Source organism: Zootoca vivipara, chromosome 3 (genome assembly GCF_963506605.1).
Source record: "Zootoca vivipara chromosome 3, rZooViv1.1, whole genome shotgun sequence".
Classification (NCBI taxonomy): Eukaryota; Metazoa; Chordata; class Lepidosauria; order Squamata; family Lacertidae; genus Zootoca; species Zootoca vivipara.
This window is the reverse complement of record NC_083278.1, coordinates 67,534,331-67,551,090: the sequence shown is the minus strand read 5'-3', so window position 1 is coordinate 67,551,090 and position 16,760 is coordinate 67,534,331. Positions and strand designations below refer to the sequence as shown.

Below are 16,760 nucleotides of genomic sequence, written 5' to 3'. Positions count from 1 at the left end.
CTCAGTATGTATGACTTGTTTATATACAACACAATACCAGTAATTTTAAGTTGGTACAGCATATGCAGTGATGGAACTGAGAGAGTGATGTGGTCACAGTAATTGAAGGAAGAGGCGGCAGTTAAGACAGTTCCAGTTTTAATTAGAAGCCATGCAACAAATTAATACAGAATTACCGAAACACTTCCATTATCTTTCTACACACATGGCTATGCCCATCCCTCCTCCTATACACAAAGCAGCAACCCCCCGTTTTCCACCTGTTCGTTCCAGGGCATGCACAAGCGTAACAAGGATCCGACAACCAGATGCTCCAAGAGGATGGCCAAGGGCAACAGCCCCACCTTCAACGTTCACCTGCCACAAAAATTAAGTGTCCCTGTTAAATATAAAGTATAACATAGAACAAGGCAGACAAAGGGGCAAAAAGGGAAATTACAACAGTGTCAGACTGTGAAGATGCCTCAATGAAATTCTAACCAGTCTTCACTGGAGAGATTATCTCTAATGTTTTTTAAACATTGCAGCCAGTTTTTTCTGGAATGCTGCTCATCAGCACAGCTTTTAAAGAGAATTCAGACAGTATTTCAGCTTTAGTAACTTTCCTCACCCTAACTGGTCCTCTTTCTGACTTTTATCTCTAATGTTTTAGAGATAAAGCCAGAAAAAGGACCAGAGGCTACAACGCTGGGAGTTGAGAGAGGTAAAGTGTGTATTTGCAAGGGGAGTGACCCCCAGATTCTGCAAAACAACACAGGTACCTTCACTACAGCAATGGCTGGTAGCCAATAGGTTTTTCGTGGAGCAACTAGGAGGGGCATGGAGGTGTGCCCAAGTTCTGATGCAATTGAGATGCATCATTGTAGTTCAAGGACGCGTTCCTGGCAGGCCTCAAGGTGTCCAAGGACCGATAAAGGCCTGGATAGGTGTGTCTGGCCCCTAGGCCTGAGTTTCCCCACTCCTGCACTGGAGGAAGGAGGCGGCTTTTGTAAATTCCTCAGTCCCTCAACAGAACACCCACCAAACCTGTGTACACTTGCTTCCAGTAGGAGGTTTCCCCCCCCCCACCAAATCATCCCCTTCTGCAAATGAAATGAGCCCTTCTATATTTACCAACCCCCAATATATGCAAATTTTAGATCAGGCATCCCCAAACTGCGGCCCTCCAGATGTTTTGGCCTACAACTCCCATGATCCCTAGCTAACAGGACCAGTGGTGGGAATTGTAGTCCAAAACATCTGGAGGGCCCAAGTTTGGGGGTGCCTGGGTTAGATGATTCCAGTATTGAGCTTTCAGGACATACCTTTTCCGGGTTGAGTTTTAGCTCTTTTGTTACAGCACAACCTATAGCAGCAAAGGCTTCATTGATTTCATACAAGTCCACTTGATCCACTGTCCAACCTGCTTTTTCCAGCTGCAAAAGGGCAAACAAGTACCGTAATTAAAATCAAGGCTTCAAGCCATTAGCAGCAAAGCTGGTCAGGTTTTAGAAGCGGAATATAACTAACTAGATTCCAGACATTAGGAAAATAGGGTAATGCTATGGCCAATTGGTTATTTACTTTAAAAATACTGTTTGAAGCCTTCTCATTAACGTGGAAGATGTAAAATTGTACACATAGGCTGATTAAATAGCATGAGTCTCTCAGAAACTGTGCCAATGTCTTAGATTCATAGAAACTAAAGGAGTGCATTGCTTGGAAAAACAGTAATTTAGCATCAACTGAAGATTGCCCAAAATCAGGGCTTTTTTTCAGCTGGAACTTGCCGGAACTTGGTTCCGGCACCTCAGTTGGGCGCTATTGCCATTATAGGAAAACAAGGGTGAGTTCATGGTGAGTTCCAGCACCTCTTTTTCTAGAAAAAATGGCATTGCAAAAAAAGTTTCAACAATTATCGTATTTTTCTGTATATAGGACTAGGTTTTTCCCCTAAAAATGTCAAAAATTAGCAGGCATCTTATACACAGATACATCTCCCCCCCATTTTCTTAAATCTGAGTCCTCCAAAACAGCAGGCATATTATACATGGGGGCATCTTATAGACTGAAAAATTCGGGAGGAAGCAGAGTGTCTGTTTAATACAAGATTTGTTACTCAGGACTAACCAGCTATTCTGAAAAGGTTCACCCTGTTCCAATATATAACTTACAGCTTTCTTTATGGCTGCAACAGGCGCAATCCCCATGACAGAAGGATCTACACCAGCTTGGGCCCAAGATACAATCCGTGCCAAAGGAGCAAGACCTCGTTTAAGGGCTTCAGCTTTCTTCATGAGAATTACAGCTGCAGCACCATCATTTAGACCTTGGGGGGGAGGGAGAGAGAGAGAGAGGGGGGGAAACGGCTTGAGACTCAAAACATGCCATTGAAAGCGTTCTCCGGGTAGAGTAGAACCTGAAAGTAGATAAAACTACTACAGTAGAAATCTTTTGCCCTCTGTCCTTCAGTTCTCCTGTTTAGGATTCAAAACATTCCAGCTTATCCCTCCATCCCAGTTTTCCATTCTCACCACACACACACACAGCCCCAGTCCATCAGCATCCTGTGACCGCTGAGCATGGTAATTCCTCAATGGGAAGTTTTGAGGGTTCTCCCCTTGTAGATTTCCCCTAAAGATTTATACATTTCTTCGTACTTCCACAAAGGTGGGGGTTCCCAGCTTGGTGCTGCTGCATTGGCTACATAAACAACACCACTTTGAGATCAGGTTAAATATATACAAGAAGGGCCTGCAAGAAAATGTCACAGAATTCCGGACACTCCCACCTCATTCCTACATGGCTTCCATTTCTCCCACCATCTGTCATCAGCATTCCATGCCCACTGAGCGTGCTCAGTCCATACCGAGTTTCCCCCTTTGAGGGTTGTTCATGAGGGACAGAAACACACCTTTCAACTTTGGAGGACAACACAACATTTTAAAAGAGGCTTCTGGGATTCTGCATGGCAAACTATATTTTGCAAACAGTACTTCGTACTGGTCTTTAAGGCTGGATCTAGGCACATCAAAGAAGCGTTTCAGTTTAGAGCGTTGTAAATTTAAACAGGGAAAACAGAGAAAAATGGGGCTGCACGTCGCCATCTGGTGGCACAATATTACATCGCACATACAACGCATATGAATTGCTTTTTCTTTACCAGTCTAGCCTCTCTACTGAGGAAAGGCCTAACAACCCCCACCCTCACCACACTGCAATGCCCCAACTGTGGTTGGAGAAAATACATGCCTTTCCCCTGCCCCAGGAATTCCCAATTGTATCTATCTGAAGTTAAATAAAACTTGCTTGAAGCAGATGCATTTAAAGCATTATATTTAAATGCCATCTATTATGATCCTTAATTACCCGCCCTTCACCCTCAGGTCCTGGGACGGGTCACAAAATTAAAACACAATATTAAAAATGGTTTATAAAATCTTAAACAAACCTGAGGCATTTGCTGCAGTCACGGTTCCTGTTCCATCGGTTATAAAAAAAGGCCTGAGCTTTGCCATCGTTTCCAACCTGCTACCAGGGCGAGGATGCTCATCTGCTTTCACTTCCACCGGCCCTGCAAGACAGCAAGTATTTCAGAAAGAACTGTCTACGTAGAAGTCAAAATGGAACCTAAGATCTCTGTACCCTATCCAAATGGAAATTCCTCTTCCTGTCCCCAACCCATACCCCATCCTGTCCTCTCCCATTCACTTCTATGGAAGCAGTCGCTCTGTGCTTGCAGAGCCAGCCCTCCACTTCTCTCCAATGGGGAGACACACTCACACAACTCATAGCAACTCTGTGTTCCCACTGAAGAATGCCTAGGGCTCTGGTCTACTTCCAATATGTACAAAGGTACGCAACAACATTACTGAAAGGTACAACATGAAACCTTCCGCTTCTGAGGTTCCACCTCTCTTTTTGTTGTTGTTTAGTTGTTTAGTCGTGTCCGACTCTTCGTGACCCCATGGACCATAGCACGCCAGGCACTCCTGTCTTCCACTGCCTCCCGCAGTTTGGTCAAACTCTTGTTTGTAGCTTCAAAAACACTGTCCAGCCATCTTGTCCTCTGTCGTCCCCTTCTCCTTGTGCCCTCCATCTTTCCCAACATCAGGGTCTTTTCCAGGATGTCTTCTCTTCTCATGAGGTGGCCAAAGTATTGGAGCCTCAGCTTCACAATCTGTCCTTCCAGTGAGCACTCAGAGTTGATTTCCTTAAGAATGGATAGGTTTGATCTTCTTGCAGTCCATGGGGCTCTCAAGAGTCTCCTCCAGCACCATAATTCAAGAGCATCAATTCTTCGGCAATCAGCCTTCTTTATGGTCCAGCTCTCACTTCCACCTCTCTTTTTACTTACTATTAAATGAATTAGACTTTAAGACAAAGTTTCAGAAGGTCAGGAAACGTTGGCTCAGAACCGTTTCAAACAGGAGACCTCTGACAGCAGTGAAATGGTTACCACCCATCATTTCAGCTTTACTAATCACAGTGACAGTGAACTGCCAACAGTGAACTGTGAACTGCCAACAGTGAACTGTGAACTGCCAACCACAGTGAACTGCCAACCTAGCAGTTCGAAAGCACGTCAAAATGCAAGTAGATAAATAGGAACCGCTACAGCGGGAAGGTAAATGGCGTTTCCATGTGCTGCTCTGGTTTGCCAGAAGCGGCTTTGTCATGCTGGCCACATGACCTGGAAGCTATACGCCGGCTCCCTCGGCCAATAATGCGAGATGAGCGCGCAACCCCAGAGTCGGTCACGACTGGACCTAATGGTCAGGGGTCTCTTTACCTTTACCTAATCACAGTGACAATGTAAATTACTAATCTTGTGGGCAAGACCCCGCCCACCTGAGTTAGATTATTATCCCTGATAACAAAGGAAGAACTGAAGCACAGAAACAGATACAGACCATGATAACTAGTCATACGCCCTGTACCCAGAACAGTTGCTGCTATGAATGCATACTCACCTTTCCTAGAAGGCACAGGGACAGGAACAATCTCTTTATCAAAATAGCCAGCCTTCTGGGCATTTTCAGCCTTGTTCTGTGACTGTACAGCCAGTTGATCTTGCTCCTCTCGACTAACCTGCCATTGCTTGGCAACATTTTCAGCTGAAACCAGGAGTTGGGGAGTATATACTCATTATCAAGATGCAGCAAGAGTCACACATTGCCATATGCACAGCATAGCTTTAATTGCATCAAAAGTTCAGTAATGAATTATGGGAACATGCTGCCTCCAACCTTCAGTGCTTACTCACTCATGACACGATCAAATCTATTTTGTTGGAAAGGTGTGGCTGTTGCATAAATAAAGGTTTAAAGCTATTGGTGAAGGAAATGCGATAGCTGAAATGGTTCATCTGATATTTAATAAATAAAAATAATATCCAATATTGAACCATAATCTTCCCCCACCCACTTGACAATGCCATTTGGAAGAATCATGTGGCTTACCAGTTATACCCATGTGGTAGTGGTAGAAGGCATCTGTCAAACCATCCAAGATCAGAGTGTCCTGCAAGGAGGCTTCCCCCATCTTCACCCCATTGCGCATATGAATGACATGAGGCGCCTGCAAGCAAATCATTTTGACACCTTTAGAATTCTAAGAATGACGTTGTTTGGAGGTGGGTGGAAATAAAGTCTCTCCTGGCCAGTCCCTCGTCATGTCACAGCTCTTCTGCTTTCGGTAAACAAATGGGGTCTATGGAAAGGGCTGCAGTACATGGCTTGCTTATGGAAGATACAACCCCACTTGAAAAAATCACGTAGGAGGTGACAGGGTATACTTCTTCCAGAGCCCTTGGAGAGCTGATGATGATCTGAGTAGGCCATACGTGGGCAAATGGTCAATCCAGAGACATACAAGGTATGCTCAGTTGACTAGAAAAGGATCCTACCTGTTCTGGATAGGGTTGCACCACTGGTGATGTCAGGACTTGGGGGGGGGGGAGGAATGAACAGGAAGGCTCCTAACACAGCAAGGCTGTGATTTGAAGTGAAACGATTGATATCTAAAGAGGGAGCCCCCATTAAGTCAATTAAGTCCAGAGTCTAACTTTACTTAACTGAACCATTGAATTACACACACACACACACACACACACACACACACACACACACACACACACTGCCGCCCCATGGCTACAGCTTGGGGATGTTGTTAGACCCAGCCTTGTTTCAGTCATAATGATTCCACCATGCAACTAATGGCTATTCGGAACTGATCCAAATCTTTCTGCCCTGAGAATTGTTCCAAACCACTAACCTGCAAAAACCAACTAAGTCTGAGGGCCTGAGCGCCCTTTTACAAACAGCAAAAGCCTCACCTTGCTCATGCTTTCCATGCCTCCAGCCACTACAATACTGGAATCTCCCACCATGATGGACTGAGCGCCTAAGCACACGGCTTTCAGGCCTGAACCACATATCATCTGGCAGCTCCAAGCAGGTATCTCATATGGAATCCCAGCGGCGATACTGGCTTGTCGGGCAGGATTCTGACCAGCACCTGCAGAAATAGAAAGAATTCATCAGCATGCAGAGACAACCAGGCTCAATTGCTCTCATTCCTTCCCCCTGTCCAGCTTTTGCCCCTCCCCATTCCTTTCCATATGAAAAGGCAAAAAAGACACAGAAACACCATTTGGCTACAATATTCTCAAGCATCCTGTTTTGTTTTTAAGTGGATAGCTGGCTCTTGCTTGCAGAACCAGACACTGCTTTCCAAAAGCTACACTTAACTCTGCATTTCAACACCTGCCTTTGTGTTGCTCAAGTCACCTCTACTCTGGATCTTCTGGTGTCAAGGGTGTTTTCTGCTCTTCCCGGACACCTCATTTGGGGCTTCTGTGCCTTCAGGATAAATTACAACATTCCTATGAGCTGGGCTTCATTTAGGTTTGAACTCCCACGTTCCACTGTCACAACTTCTGCACTCTGTCTTCATGTTCCTTTTCTGGGCACCTTCCAGGAGTCAAAATAAAACCTCCTTGCTTCCTGACCACTTTTCACCCTTGCACAACAGTTCTGCCAATTAGAAAGAAGGTCCCTGATTTCCCATGATAAGTTCTAGTCAGTGAAGTGCTGCAACCCGAATCCCGCAACTTCAACCCCTAGGTAATTTTCGTTATGAGGGCACCCTATGTCACCTCAGCCCTTCCCCAAAGGAATTTCTCTGCAGGCAACTGTCTACTGGAGGACGCTTAACCATGGAATACCATCTCAGGTTAGCTTGGACGGGGCTCAGCAAGTGAGGGATTAGGAAGAGGAAAGTATGAACTGGGGTTAGGGACTGACAAGGTATCAGGGAGAGCATAGGTAGTGAATGGGATTATTGTGGACTGGAAACTCAGGAGTGGGCAAGGGGCATTTTTATAAGATGCACTGGCAGAATGAGGGAGGGTGGGGAACTTCAGGCCGAAGGGCAAAATACAACCTTTCAGAGCTCTTTATCTGGCTCTTGGGGTGGAGGGTAGAGAGGGACGTATGAGTGTGGAGAAAGTAGCCTACTGTGCAAATTCACCTCAGTGGCTCCATCGACTGTTCCCTCTGCCCTTTCCCCCTCTCCATTGGCATTCAGTCCCTGGAAGGTTGCCCAGAAGGGACTGCTGCCCTTAGTCTGAAGAAGGCTCCCCACCCCTTGGTTACCATATAGGGATGTGCTGTGACAGGCATTTAAACTCTAGATCAGGCATCCCCAAACTGCGGCCCTCCAGATGTTTTGGCCTACATCTCCCATGATTCCTAGCTAAGAGGACCAGTGGTCAGGGATGATGGGAACTGTAGTCCAAAACATCTGGAGGGCCGAAGTTTGGAGTGGGGATGCCTGCTCTAGATGTTGACCTTTCAAGGTACGGTAAGGGAAACTCTTCCTACTAAGCAATTATTCCTTAGAGGACAACTGTTCCCTTATAAACCAACTTCTCATGAGTTACGATGCAACCTGAGGTAGGGTTATTTTGGAATTCCCTTCTGAGATTTAAATTAAATGAGTTAGAGTAAATGAGGATGTTTGCTACCATTTGCTCACAAATAAAATCCAAGTATTTGCGCTCGGGAAATTTGATATAACGGCATTGGGATCAATAAAACTGTTAAGTAGGGTTGCAATCCAGCAAATGGTAGTAGCTTGAATACCCTTGGTGCTGCTGGTGAGAGAGCTGTGGCTTATCTATGAAGCTTCTTCTCTGGCCGTGTGGCCCACCACATGTTTTGACTGATGTGGCACATGGAGAGTCCTATATGTTGTGGTAGAGAGGGGCAGGTGACAGGACCAGAGAAGGAGCAGTCACAGTTGCTTCATCTCTGGCTGCCAGGGGCAATGAAAAGTTACAAGACAACTTGTTGAAAGCTGGCAACCCTACTTACACAGGGGAAGAGAAGGTGAGCTGTACAGTAGATGAAGATAAAAAAATATGACTCTTAGTATAAATGCATATCTTGTCTAAGTATTACAAAAGCCCTAGCGAAGAGGGCAAAACAGATTCCAGACCAGCACCTGAGAAAACAGGTTCACTTAAGACATACCTGCAGCCAAGACTTGTCCAAATATGACCTCAGATACTTCTTTAGGTTCAATTTTTGCCCTCTTCAAGGTTTCCTTAATGGCTACGGAAGCCAGCTCATGGGCATGCAAAGTAGACAAGGCACCATTGAAGGATCCTAGATAAAATGCAAGTTAAGTTGTTATACTACAGGCAGGCCTTTTTCAACCACAAAGTAAGTACCGGTACTTTAGGAAAAAGTGTGTGAATCCAAGTCCAGTAAGGCATATGTCAATGAAGTAATATGCAATGAAGTAAGTGGGGTGTTGCATAACTGGAATTGTACATAAGACTCAAATTATGTTTCCTAGTAAATTTTTGTGCATAAGTGAAACATAATCTTGTCCATGCTGACTTTAAAATTGGTCTCACTAATTTAAATGAGACTTACTCCCAATAAGGATTTATGTTGGTGGGAGCAGACTTATTGTTGGGGGGCAGAACGTCAGTGATTTAAGTATTTTTATTGTTTTAGTTGATCACGGAGGGGGGGCAGTAGCTGATCTCCCACCCCAATCCCTTGATTACGCTCATGATTGAGCATTATGCAATTAAAGGCTTCCTTTGATTTGTTTTATATTTTGCTGTCTTTCAGTTTCAGTCATTCATGCTCAAAATCATCTAAATTTAGGGTGGGAAAGCACTCTCTTCTCAACGCAACATACCCCATAACACACACACTGCCTGTGCCGCTCTTCACACTTGCTTTGTGCAAAATGGGTTTTAAAAATGTATTCATTGTCAAACAGGAAACTCTGGCGTGAAGCCAAAAAAAAAAAAAGAACTCTGCACATGTTCAGAGATAATCGAGCTGCATTTTTGAGATCAGTGAGTTGCCAACCCTGGATCCCCCTCTCCAAGGACATTGTCACATGACCCAAGAGCCACATCCTTTTACCGAGGGCTGGATTTAGGTTTGATGAGCTACTTAAGGTAATGGGGCCCTTTATATGTCCAGCTGTCCTGTGTCAACAACAAATTGTCGCTTTTTTGTGTTGAATATATGTACAGTATGGTAATTTATGGACCTAATATAGGTATCTAAAGCCATTTGCACATGCAGAATGTAAGCACTTTATATATAGCAATGAGCAAACCAGTGATATTTTAGGGAGCAGGCTAGCAAGCGGGGCCCATTACTTACATCATGGGAGCCTACACAACACAAAACACTGTTGCTGTATGTAGGTTTTATTTAATTTGGTTTTTTATCTTATATTTTGGAAATGTACATCCAGGTTGTTTTTTTCTTTAATTTTTTAGGGGCCCCCAAGAGAGTGGGACCCTAAGCTATAGCTTTAGCTTATAGGTAAATCCGGCACTGCTTCTACCTTGCAGCCCATCTCTTTGCAGAGGACTGGCTAAAGAGCAGCGTTAGGTTCTGTTAATCTAATGAGAGAACAGAAGCGGGCCAAGCTTTCATGGTTCTACACGCCGCAGGCCAATCGGAGGTAGAGAGCGATTCGTCAGCGCCTCTCACGAAGCAATCACAGGGCTGCTCCACCCGGTGGCTCTACAGTTCCTACCCAATCACTGGGCGAGGCGGAGCCTGAAGTGACCACGTTAATATTTACCACTGGCTCTACACCACAAGTACGGCATTCCACGAAATTTAGAAACTCCGAAATGAACATTAGGTTGCCAGTTCTATTGAACTCAACGCGGCTGGCTGGCTTCCGAGTTGACATGTTTGCACGGTTAGGTTTGGGCGATCTCGGGGAAAGTGCTCTAAAAGCTTGCAGCCCTCATGAAAACAGACAAGAGTTTAGTCAAAATTTACAAGACGCCCACCTTTAATATAGTTGAAATCACAAAAATATTATTTAACTTTTGATGAGGGCCAACCAGCACGTTGATTTGGGATGACGTCTAATGAATCAAAACGGCAGCTCATCTTCAGATTCTCGCGCTCTTCGTCCTCTCTTAAAACCACGAAGGGCTGGCCAATCTAAATTGCCCCCATCCTTCCTTCAGTTCTGCAGTTCCCCTTCCACGAGAAATGGGCTACAGCTCAACTGGAGGGGCACTAAAATGATACTGGACAGGCCCTGCAATGGGCGAAGTAGCGACGCCCGAGCGATTGCTTCGCTTTCCAACCGCGATCAGAAAGATCAGATCAGATCAGAAGAATCTTCATTTGCATCAGCCATTAGCCATAACAATAAAATAAAATAAAATGGACTGTAGAGGCAAAAACTTAATTATACAAAATACATTTTGGAAGTTTACATCAATGATGAAGATCAGAAAGGAAGCGGAGCGTCTCCAATGGGTGAAATACCCCCCCCCAAAGCCGCCAAAGCCGGCCTTGCGCGCCCTCCCGACTCACCGACCGGCGTCCTGACAGCAGCCACGAGCACAACGCCTTCCCCGCTTGCATCCATGCTGCCTTCAGCCAGGTCCCGTTTCGGCCGCTGGTCCTGTTGCACCTTACGCCTGGCCCTTAAGCCGCCTCGCGCCGCCCGAAAATCCCTCGCGCGTTCTCATTGGCTGCGCGGGACTACTCCCACCCCCTCAAGCGCCTTCGTCACGGAGGGCTCGGCTGAGCGTGTCGTCACGTGACAGGCGGGAGGAGGGATGGGTCTGAGAAGAAGGGAGGCTGCGTTTTCGCTTCCAGAGAGGCTTCGAAGGTGGAAGTGCCCAAAAGATGGAGGATGCAAGTGTGCGGGAAGCTTCACTGAGGAATTGCAAAATTGTCCAGTAGCACCTTAGAGACCAACTAATTTTGTTGATTTGTGTAATGTGCACGTTTGTATTTTCTTTTGCAGATGGGGTGGAGGGGCTAAAACAAAACATGCCACAAGCAAGTTGTTAGGAGCCTGGCAGGGTGTCAACAGGTGAAGCTTTCCTTGTAATTTTATTTCTGTACAGTACTGGAAAAGGCACAACCAGATGCATTTCTGCCTCTGTAAGGGAACAAGAGCACTGTTCTCCCCCAGTGCTGACCCCGAATCATGCATAGATAGGACCCATGTTTTAAGAGTTGTAAACCAGTTGTCATAAATTGATCCTCAGCTGGCAACCCTAACCCAACAGGCATGGTAATTTCAGATTGGGCTAGGGCAGGCATCCCCAAACTTCGGCCCTCCAGATGTTTTGGACTACAGTTCCCATCATCCCTGACCACTGGTCCTGTTAGCTAGGGATCATGGGAGTTGCAGGTCAAAACATCTGGAGGGCCGCAGTTTGGGGGTGCCTGGGCTAGGGTCAAAAGAGAAGATTTGCGGCAACTAAGGTTCAGGTGGCCTTGCATGGATAAAAAGCTGTTAATCTGAAGAATATTTGTTGTAATTATTTATTGTTACTTGTTTAAAACATAACAACTAATGTATAAAAAGTTATAGGCACAAGTCAAACAGCCAGCTGCTTCTTTTTCCAGGGAGCATCCTTCCTTAAGCCTTAGACACCTTAACATTAAATCAGACATGAAATTTAGAACTCTAGAAAGTAAAGTCTCAACCAGGACCTAGAAGAGCCATTCCCACTCTTAACTTTTCCTTTCATATTGTTTGTTAATACCTAAACCATCAGTCAATTTGCTTTAAAATGCAGACTCATTCTTAACATTATTATTATTATCGTTAAATTTATTAGCCAGTCTTCACCCTAAGGTCCTATGACAGGTTGCAACAATTAAAACTACAGTTTACAACACTTAAAAAGCTTACAGTTAAAAAACGCAATAGCAAAAAAATTGTGTTGGTCCTGAAAATATATTTTTCAGGGGTCCTAGACCAGGGTAAAGATCACCAAAAACATTGGACAGTGAAGATTTTTTTTTCCGCTTTGCTGAAAGTCATTGTGCAAGATAATGATCTTCCCATTAATTTATTCCTTGTTGATCTGATTTGCCAATAGAAGTTCCCATATGAGCATGCAAACTAGTGTGCCCTAAACTCAGCACATAAACATAGCTTGGCTCTGGAACCTGTTTTCAGTGCCAGGATTCAACCCTAGAACATATGATGCAATACTAAAGAGTATCCAACCAGATAAATATCATGAATTACTACATAGTATGTAATAAAACTATATTAAATTCTGTCTTATAAAATATCTGATCAATCACATGTATGACAAATCACATTGAGCTCCATTGTGAACTGCTAGTCCATTTGTGGTAGTAAACCACTAAGTTACAGTGAATAACCGTGCCTTCTCCCTTTTTCTTCTGTTACCAGGTAGGTAAATACTGCATCCCAACTTTCCTCTTATCTCCCAAAATTTTCCATTTCATGACATGGAACCTTTTCTGGTTTTTCCATTTCTGCAAAGCTGGGCCTTGTAAGACTCTGCCTCATAAATCCTATTTGATAACTCTCCACTTATTCACCCCAATCTCTGCAATGGTAATTGACCATATTGTCCAGGCACTGTATATTGTCCAGGCCTTGCTTGTGTACAGCATTATTCCATAGTGGTGTTTCAAGCTTCAAAACTGTATTATTACCTGTAAATCATTTTATATTGGCATGAAGCCATCCCTAAACTTTTAGTCGTTTTAAGAGAAATATTACAATTATAACAAGCAGCAAGCATACCAATATTGGTCTATGTTAAATTCCCAAATGACGTAAGGTTATCAAAGCCAATAGAAGTGCATATGTGGACATAATAATCTCCAGGAAAGAATCAATGAATACTATTTTTTTTATTCTGCTAATTAGTCCTTCAGTGAACATGTGTGCAAGAGATGTTTGTGTAAATGTGTGTGCTAATGCACTAGCAAATCTGGTGGTACTATCATTTGGCCTGTTGCTGTAAGTAGATGGGGGGATCTATAAGCAAGGAAATGCCTACTATCCAAGGCCTCTGACAGGAGAGCATCCTTGTCCCAATGGGCTATAGTTCATTGATGATATGTTCTAGCTAGCAGATGTAGGTGACAAATGGTACTCTGTCACTTTCTCTTCTGTTTTTCAAAGGAGACTTCCTATTCTTGAGTACAGTGGTACCTCTGGTTAATTCGTTCTGGGGGTCTGTTCTTAACCTGAAACTGTTCTTAACCTGAAGCACCACTTTAGCTAATGGGGCCTCCTGCTGCCGCCACACCGCCGGAGCACGATTTCTCATCCTGAAGCAAAGTTCTTAACCTGAGGTACTATTTCTGGGTTAGCGGAGTATGTAACCTGAAGCATTTGTAACCTGAAGCGTTTGTAACCCGAGGTACCACTGTATTCACATGTTACAGATGCTGATAAACAACAGTAAAGCAGCGCAGGCTTATAGTGGCCATACCACCTTGTCTTTCCTTTGTGAAATTCAGTTTGTTGAGTAAGTAGGCGAAAGGCAAACTTCTGTTTCTCTAGCTGTCCCCTATGTGCAATATGGGAATAATAATAATTGATCCTACAGCAATAGTGTAAAATTACTGATATTCTATGTGAAGTACTCTGAATATTCTAAAGTACTGTATAAAACAAAAAGATATAATACAGTTTGTTTGCAATGAAGTTGTTCTCTTCCCCTCCCTCTAATCTCCTTGTGCACTCCCTCAAATCTGCTCTTCAGGATTGGGGGAACCCCTAAAACAGATTGGAGGCTGGATGGTAGGAGGAGAGGGAGGTACAAGGGCACAAGTGGAAGTCCACATGAATTGAACAAGTTTGCTGGATACCACCCTATGTCATCACTGCAAATGATGGTCAAATGTCACATCAAGGTGAACTGCTAGAGTAATCAAATAATAGAGAGTTTAGAAAAGTTGGTAAATCAGCAACTATGAAAGTTAAGAGGTTCTTCTGAAGGTGAATGCCAGCAAAAAATTGAAGCCAAGAATCTACCACTCTTGGCACACTAAATAACCATTAACAAATAGTTGCAGGGGGCTATGTGTGGATATCAGAGTTCATTTCGTAATGCCTTTTTGTCAAAACGATCCTGTGTTATTTCAGTAAAAACCGCTGACATCTGAGGAGATACTCAAAAGTGTATTCAGGATAGTAATCATGATGAGGTTTTATTTTTCTCCTCCTACTTTTTAAAAACACCCCACTACCACCAATATATACATTACTAGCACATTGAACCTAGCATTGCTTGGGAATTCTAATGCACTAAAAATCAGTGCAGAAGTCAGAAGTGTTAATGATTCTTATGTATCACAAACAATTCTGCAACAGTTTAGAAAACTGAAATACGTCAACTTATTAGAACAGTTCTGACAACAAATTCTGCATCAACTTAAAACAATTAGTGAATAAAATATGGCTCTAGATTGGAGTATTTCCCCATTTGATTTCACGATTAAACAGTGTGTACTTATATTTGGTGGGACAACTACTACTGCAGCTTTCCAGTCTAGTAGATGTGGTCCCACCGATAAAGCTGAATTTCACAGTCCAGACCACCTGAAGGGAGCTCATAGACTACCAGTGGCTCACAGAACACCATCTGAGAACCTGTGACACATTCTCCAAGATGATTGGATTGAATTATAATCCCCTTCACAGTAGTTACTCCTGTAACTACGTATTTACACTGGGGCATTGTTTCTTGTGAGTTCCCACCCACTATGTCAAGACTATTCCAGTCTCCAATGCTTTAACAACTATGAATTCCAGCTGTGGCATCTGCTTATGACCACGTTATCTAATATTATTTGATACATATCCTCCAGAATTAATATTCCTTGTTTTGAAGCTGCCTTCATGAATAGTCGCCCACTGTCTGGACTCTGGACCTCCTATGAGTCTCCCCCTTGGCAATTGTTGAACACTTTTGACCTCTTTAGGCAACTCTGCTTGTCAGTAAAATTCTAAAAAAGCTCATCTAATTGACCCTGGTTCTGTCAAGGGTTGTTCATACCATGACCCACCTTGATACTGTTTTCAGTCTTCACTTTTCTTCAGCTGCCACATACAGCCTTCCCTTTTTCTTTTTTGAGAATAGCGAAGAAATAGTTTCTGTGAGTATGCCTACAGCTTAAAGTGTAAATTTAACTATTCTCCTCCTTCATCCCTGTAATAAAACCTGGGAGTAGTAATGCCAGGATAGTGCCAGGACCTTAGAGACACAATTCCCTCATATTTTTGTAGAGCTAGAATCTCCAGAGGACCTTAGCATCATCCATAACAGTTTAAGGTGGCAATGCTAGGTACCTTGTTGTTGTTGTTGTTTAGTCGTTTAGTCGTGTCCGACTCTTCGTGACCCCATGGACCATAGCACGCCAGGCACTCCTGTCTTGCACTGCCTCCTGCAGTTTGGTCAAACTCATGTTTGTAGCTTCAAAAACACTGTCCAGCCATCTTGTCCTCTGTCGTCCCCTTCTCCTTGTGCCCTCCATCTTTCCCAGCATCAGGTTTTTTTTCCAGGGAGTCTTCTCTTCTCATGAGGTGGCCAAAGTATTGGAGCCTCAGCTTCACGATCTGTCCTTCCAGGGAGCACTCAGGGCTGATTTCCTTAAGAATGGATAGGTTTGATCTTCTTGCAGTCCATGGGACTCTCAAGAGTCTCCTCCAGCACCATAATTCAAGAGCATCAATTCTTCGGCGATCAGCCTTCTTTATGGTGCAGCTCTCACTAGGTACCTTACCTGGGAGTAAATCTCATTGAGCGTATTGATCTAGGGTCACTTCTGAGCAAATAAGGATATGTTTACACTTTGTCGTTTAACTAAATAATAGCACCACAGGCACACGTGAAGATGCTCTTCCATCCTTAGAGACAAGTACGGAAACCCCATGATGAATTTTAAAAAAAACTGTAGGAATGATGCAAAGGTGTATTCCAGATCCTTTTAAATACTATTAGTGTTACATGGGGGCTTCCATGTCAATGTACTAATATTTACACATGGAAAACAAGACATTTCCAAAAATTACAACATGGATTGCTACTGTTAAGTGAACCCTGGTAATTCTACCAGCCCTATGGGGAACAGGCACACTTTTCCCCTTTAAAAATGTGTTTGTGGAGTTAGTTAATTCCAGAGTTCTTTTTCTGTTCATCCTGTAGCAGCAGATCTGCCCTCTAGTGATGATTGCACTTTATTTATTTATTTACTTTACTCCTGCCAACATGCTGGAGCCAACACTGCTAAGAAAACACGGAAAGGGTTGTTGTTGTTTTACAAGGGTTGAAACTACAATTCCTTTAATAAATTCCTTCTCACAATTATTTTTTAATGCCCATTGCCATTGTTCACAAGTTACATTTGCCCCACTTTAAATGTCACCAGAATAATACAATGTATTTCTCAAAATTTTGAGGCTGATTAAGGTTCTTT

At 43.6% G+C, this 16,760-nt stretch overlaps 1 protein-coding gene across 1 annotated transcript; it reads right to left on the bottom strand.

Moving 5' to 3' along the window:
• Positions 1-121: 121 nt before the first annotated feature.
• On the bottom strand, positions 122-11,000 carry ACAT2 (acetyl-CoA acetyltransferase 2). The gene is made up of 9 exons (XM_035108617.2): positions 10,863-11,000; positions 8,517-8,651; positions 6,317-6,498; positions 5,442-5,559; positions 4,953-5,096; positions 3,431-3,553; positions 2,154-2,308; positions 1,305-1,415; positions 122-357 (listed from the first exon to the last, which is right to left on the bottom strand). The coding sequence occupies exons 1-9, from the start codon at positions 10,915-10,917 to the stop codon at positions 190-192; spliced, it is 1,191 nt and encodes a 396-aa protein (XP_034964508.1). The 5' UTR covers positions 10,918-11,000; the 3' UTR covers positions 122-189.
• Positions 11,001-16,760: the final 5,760 nt, after the last annotated feature.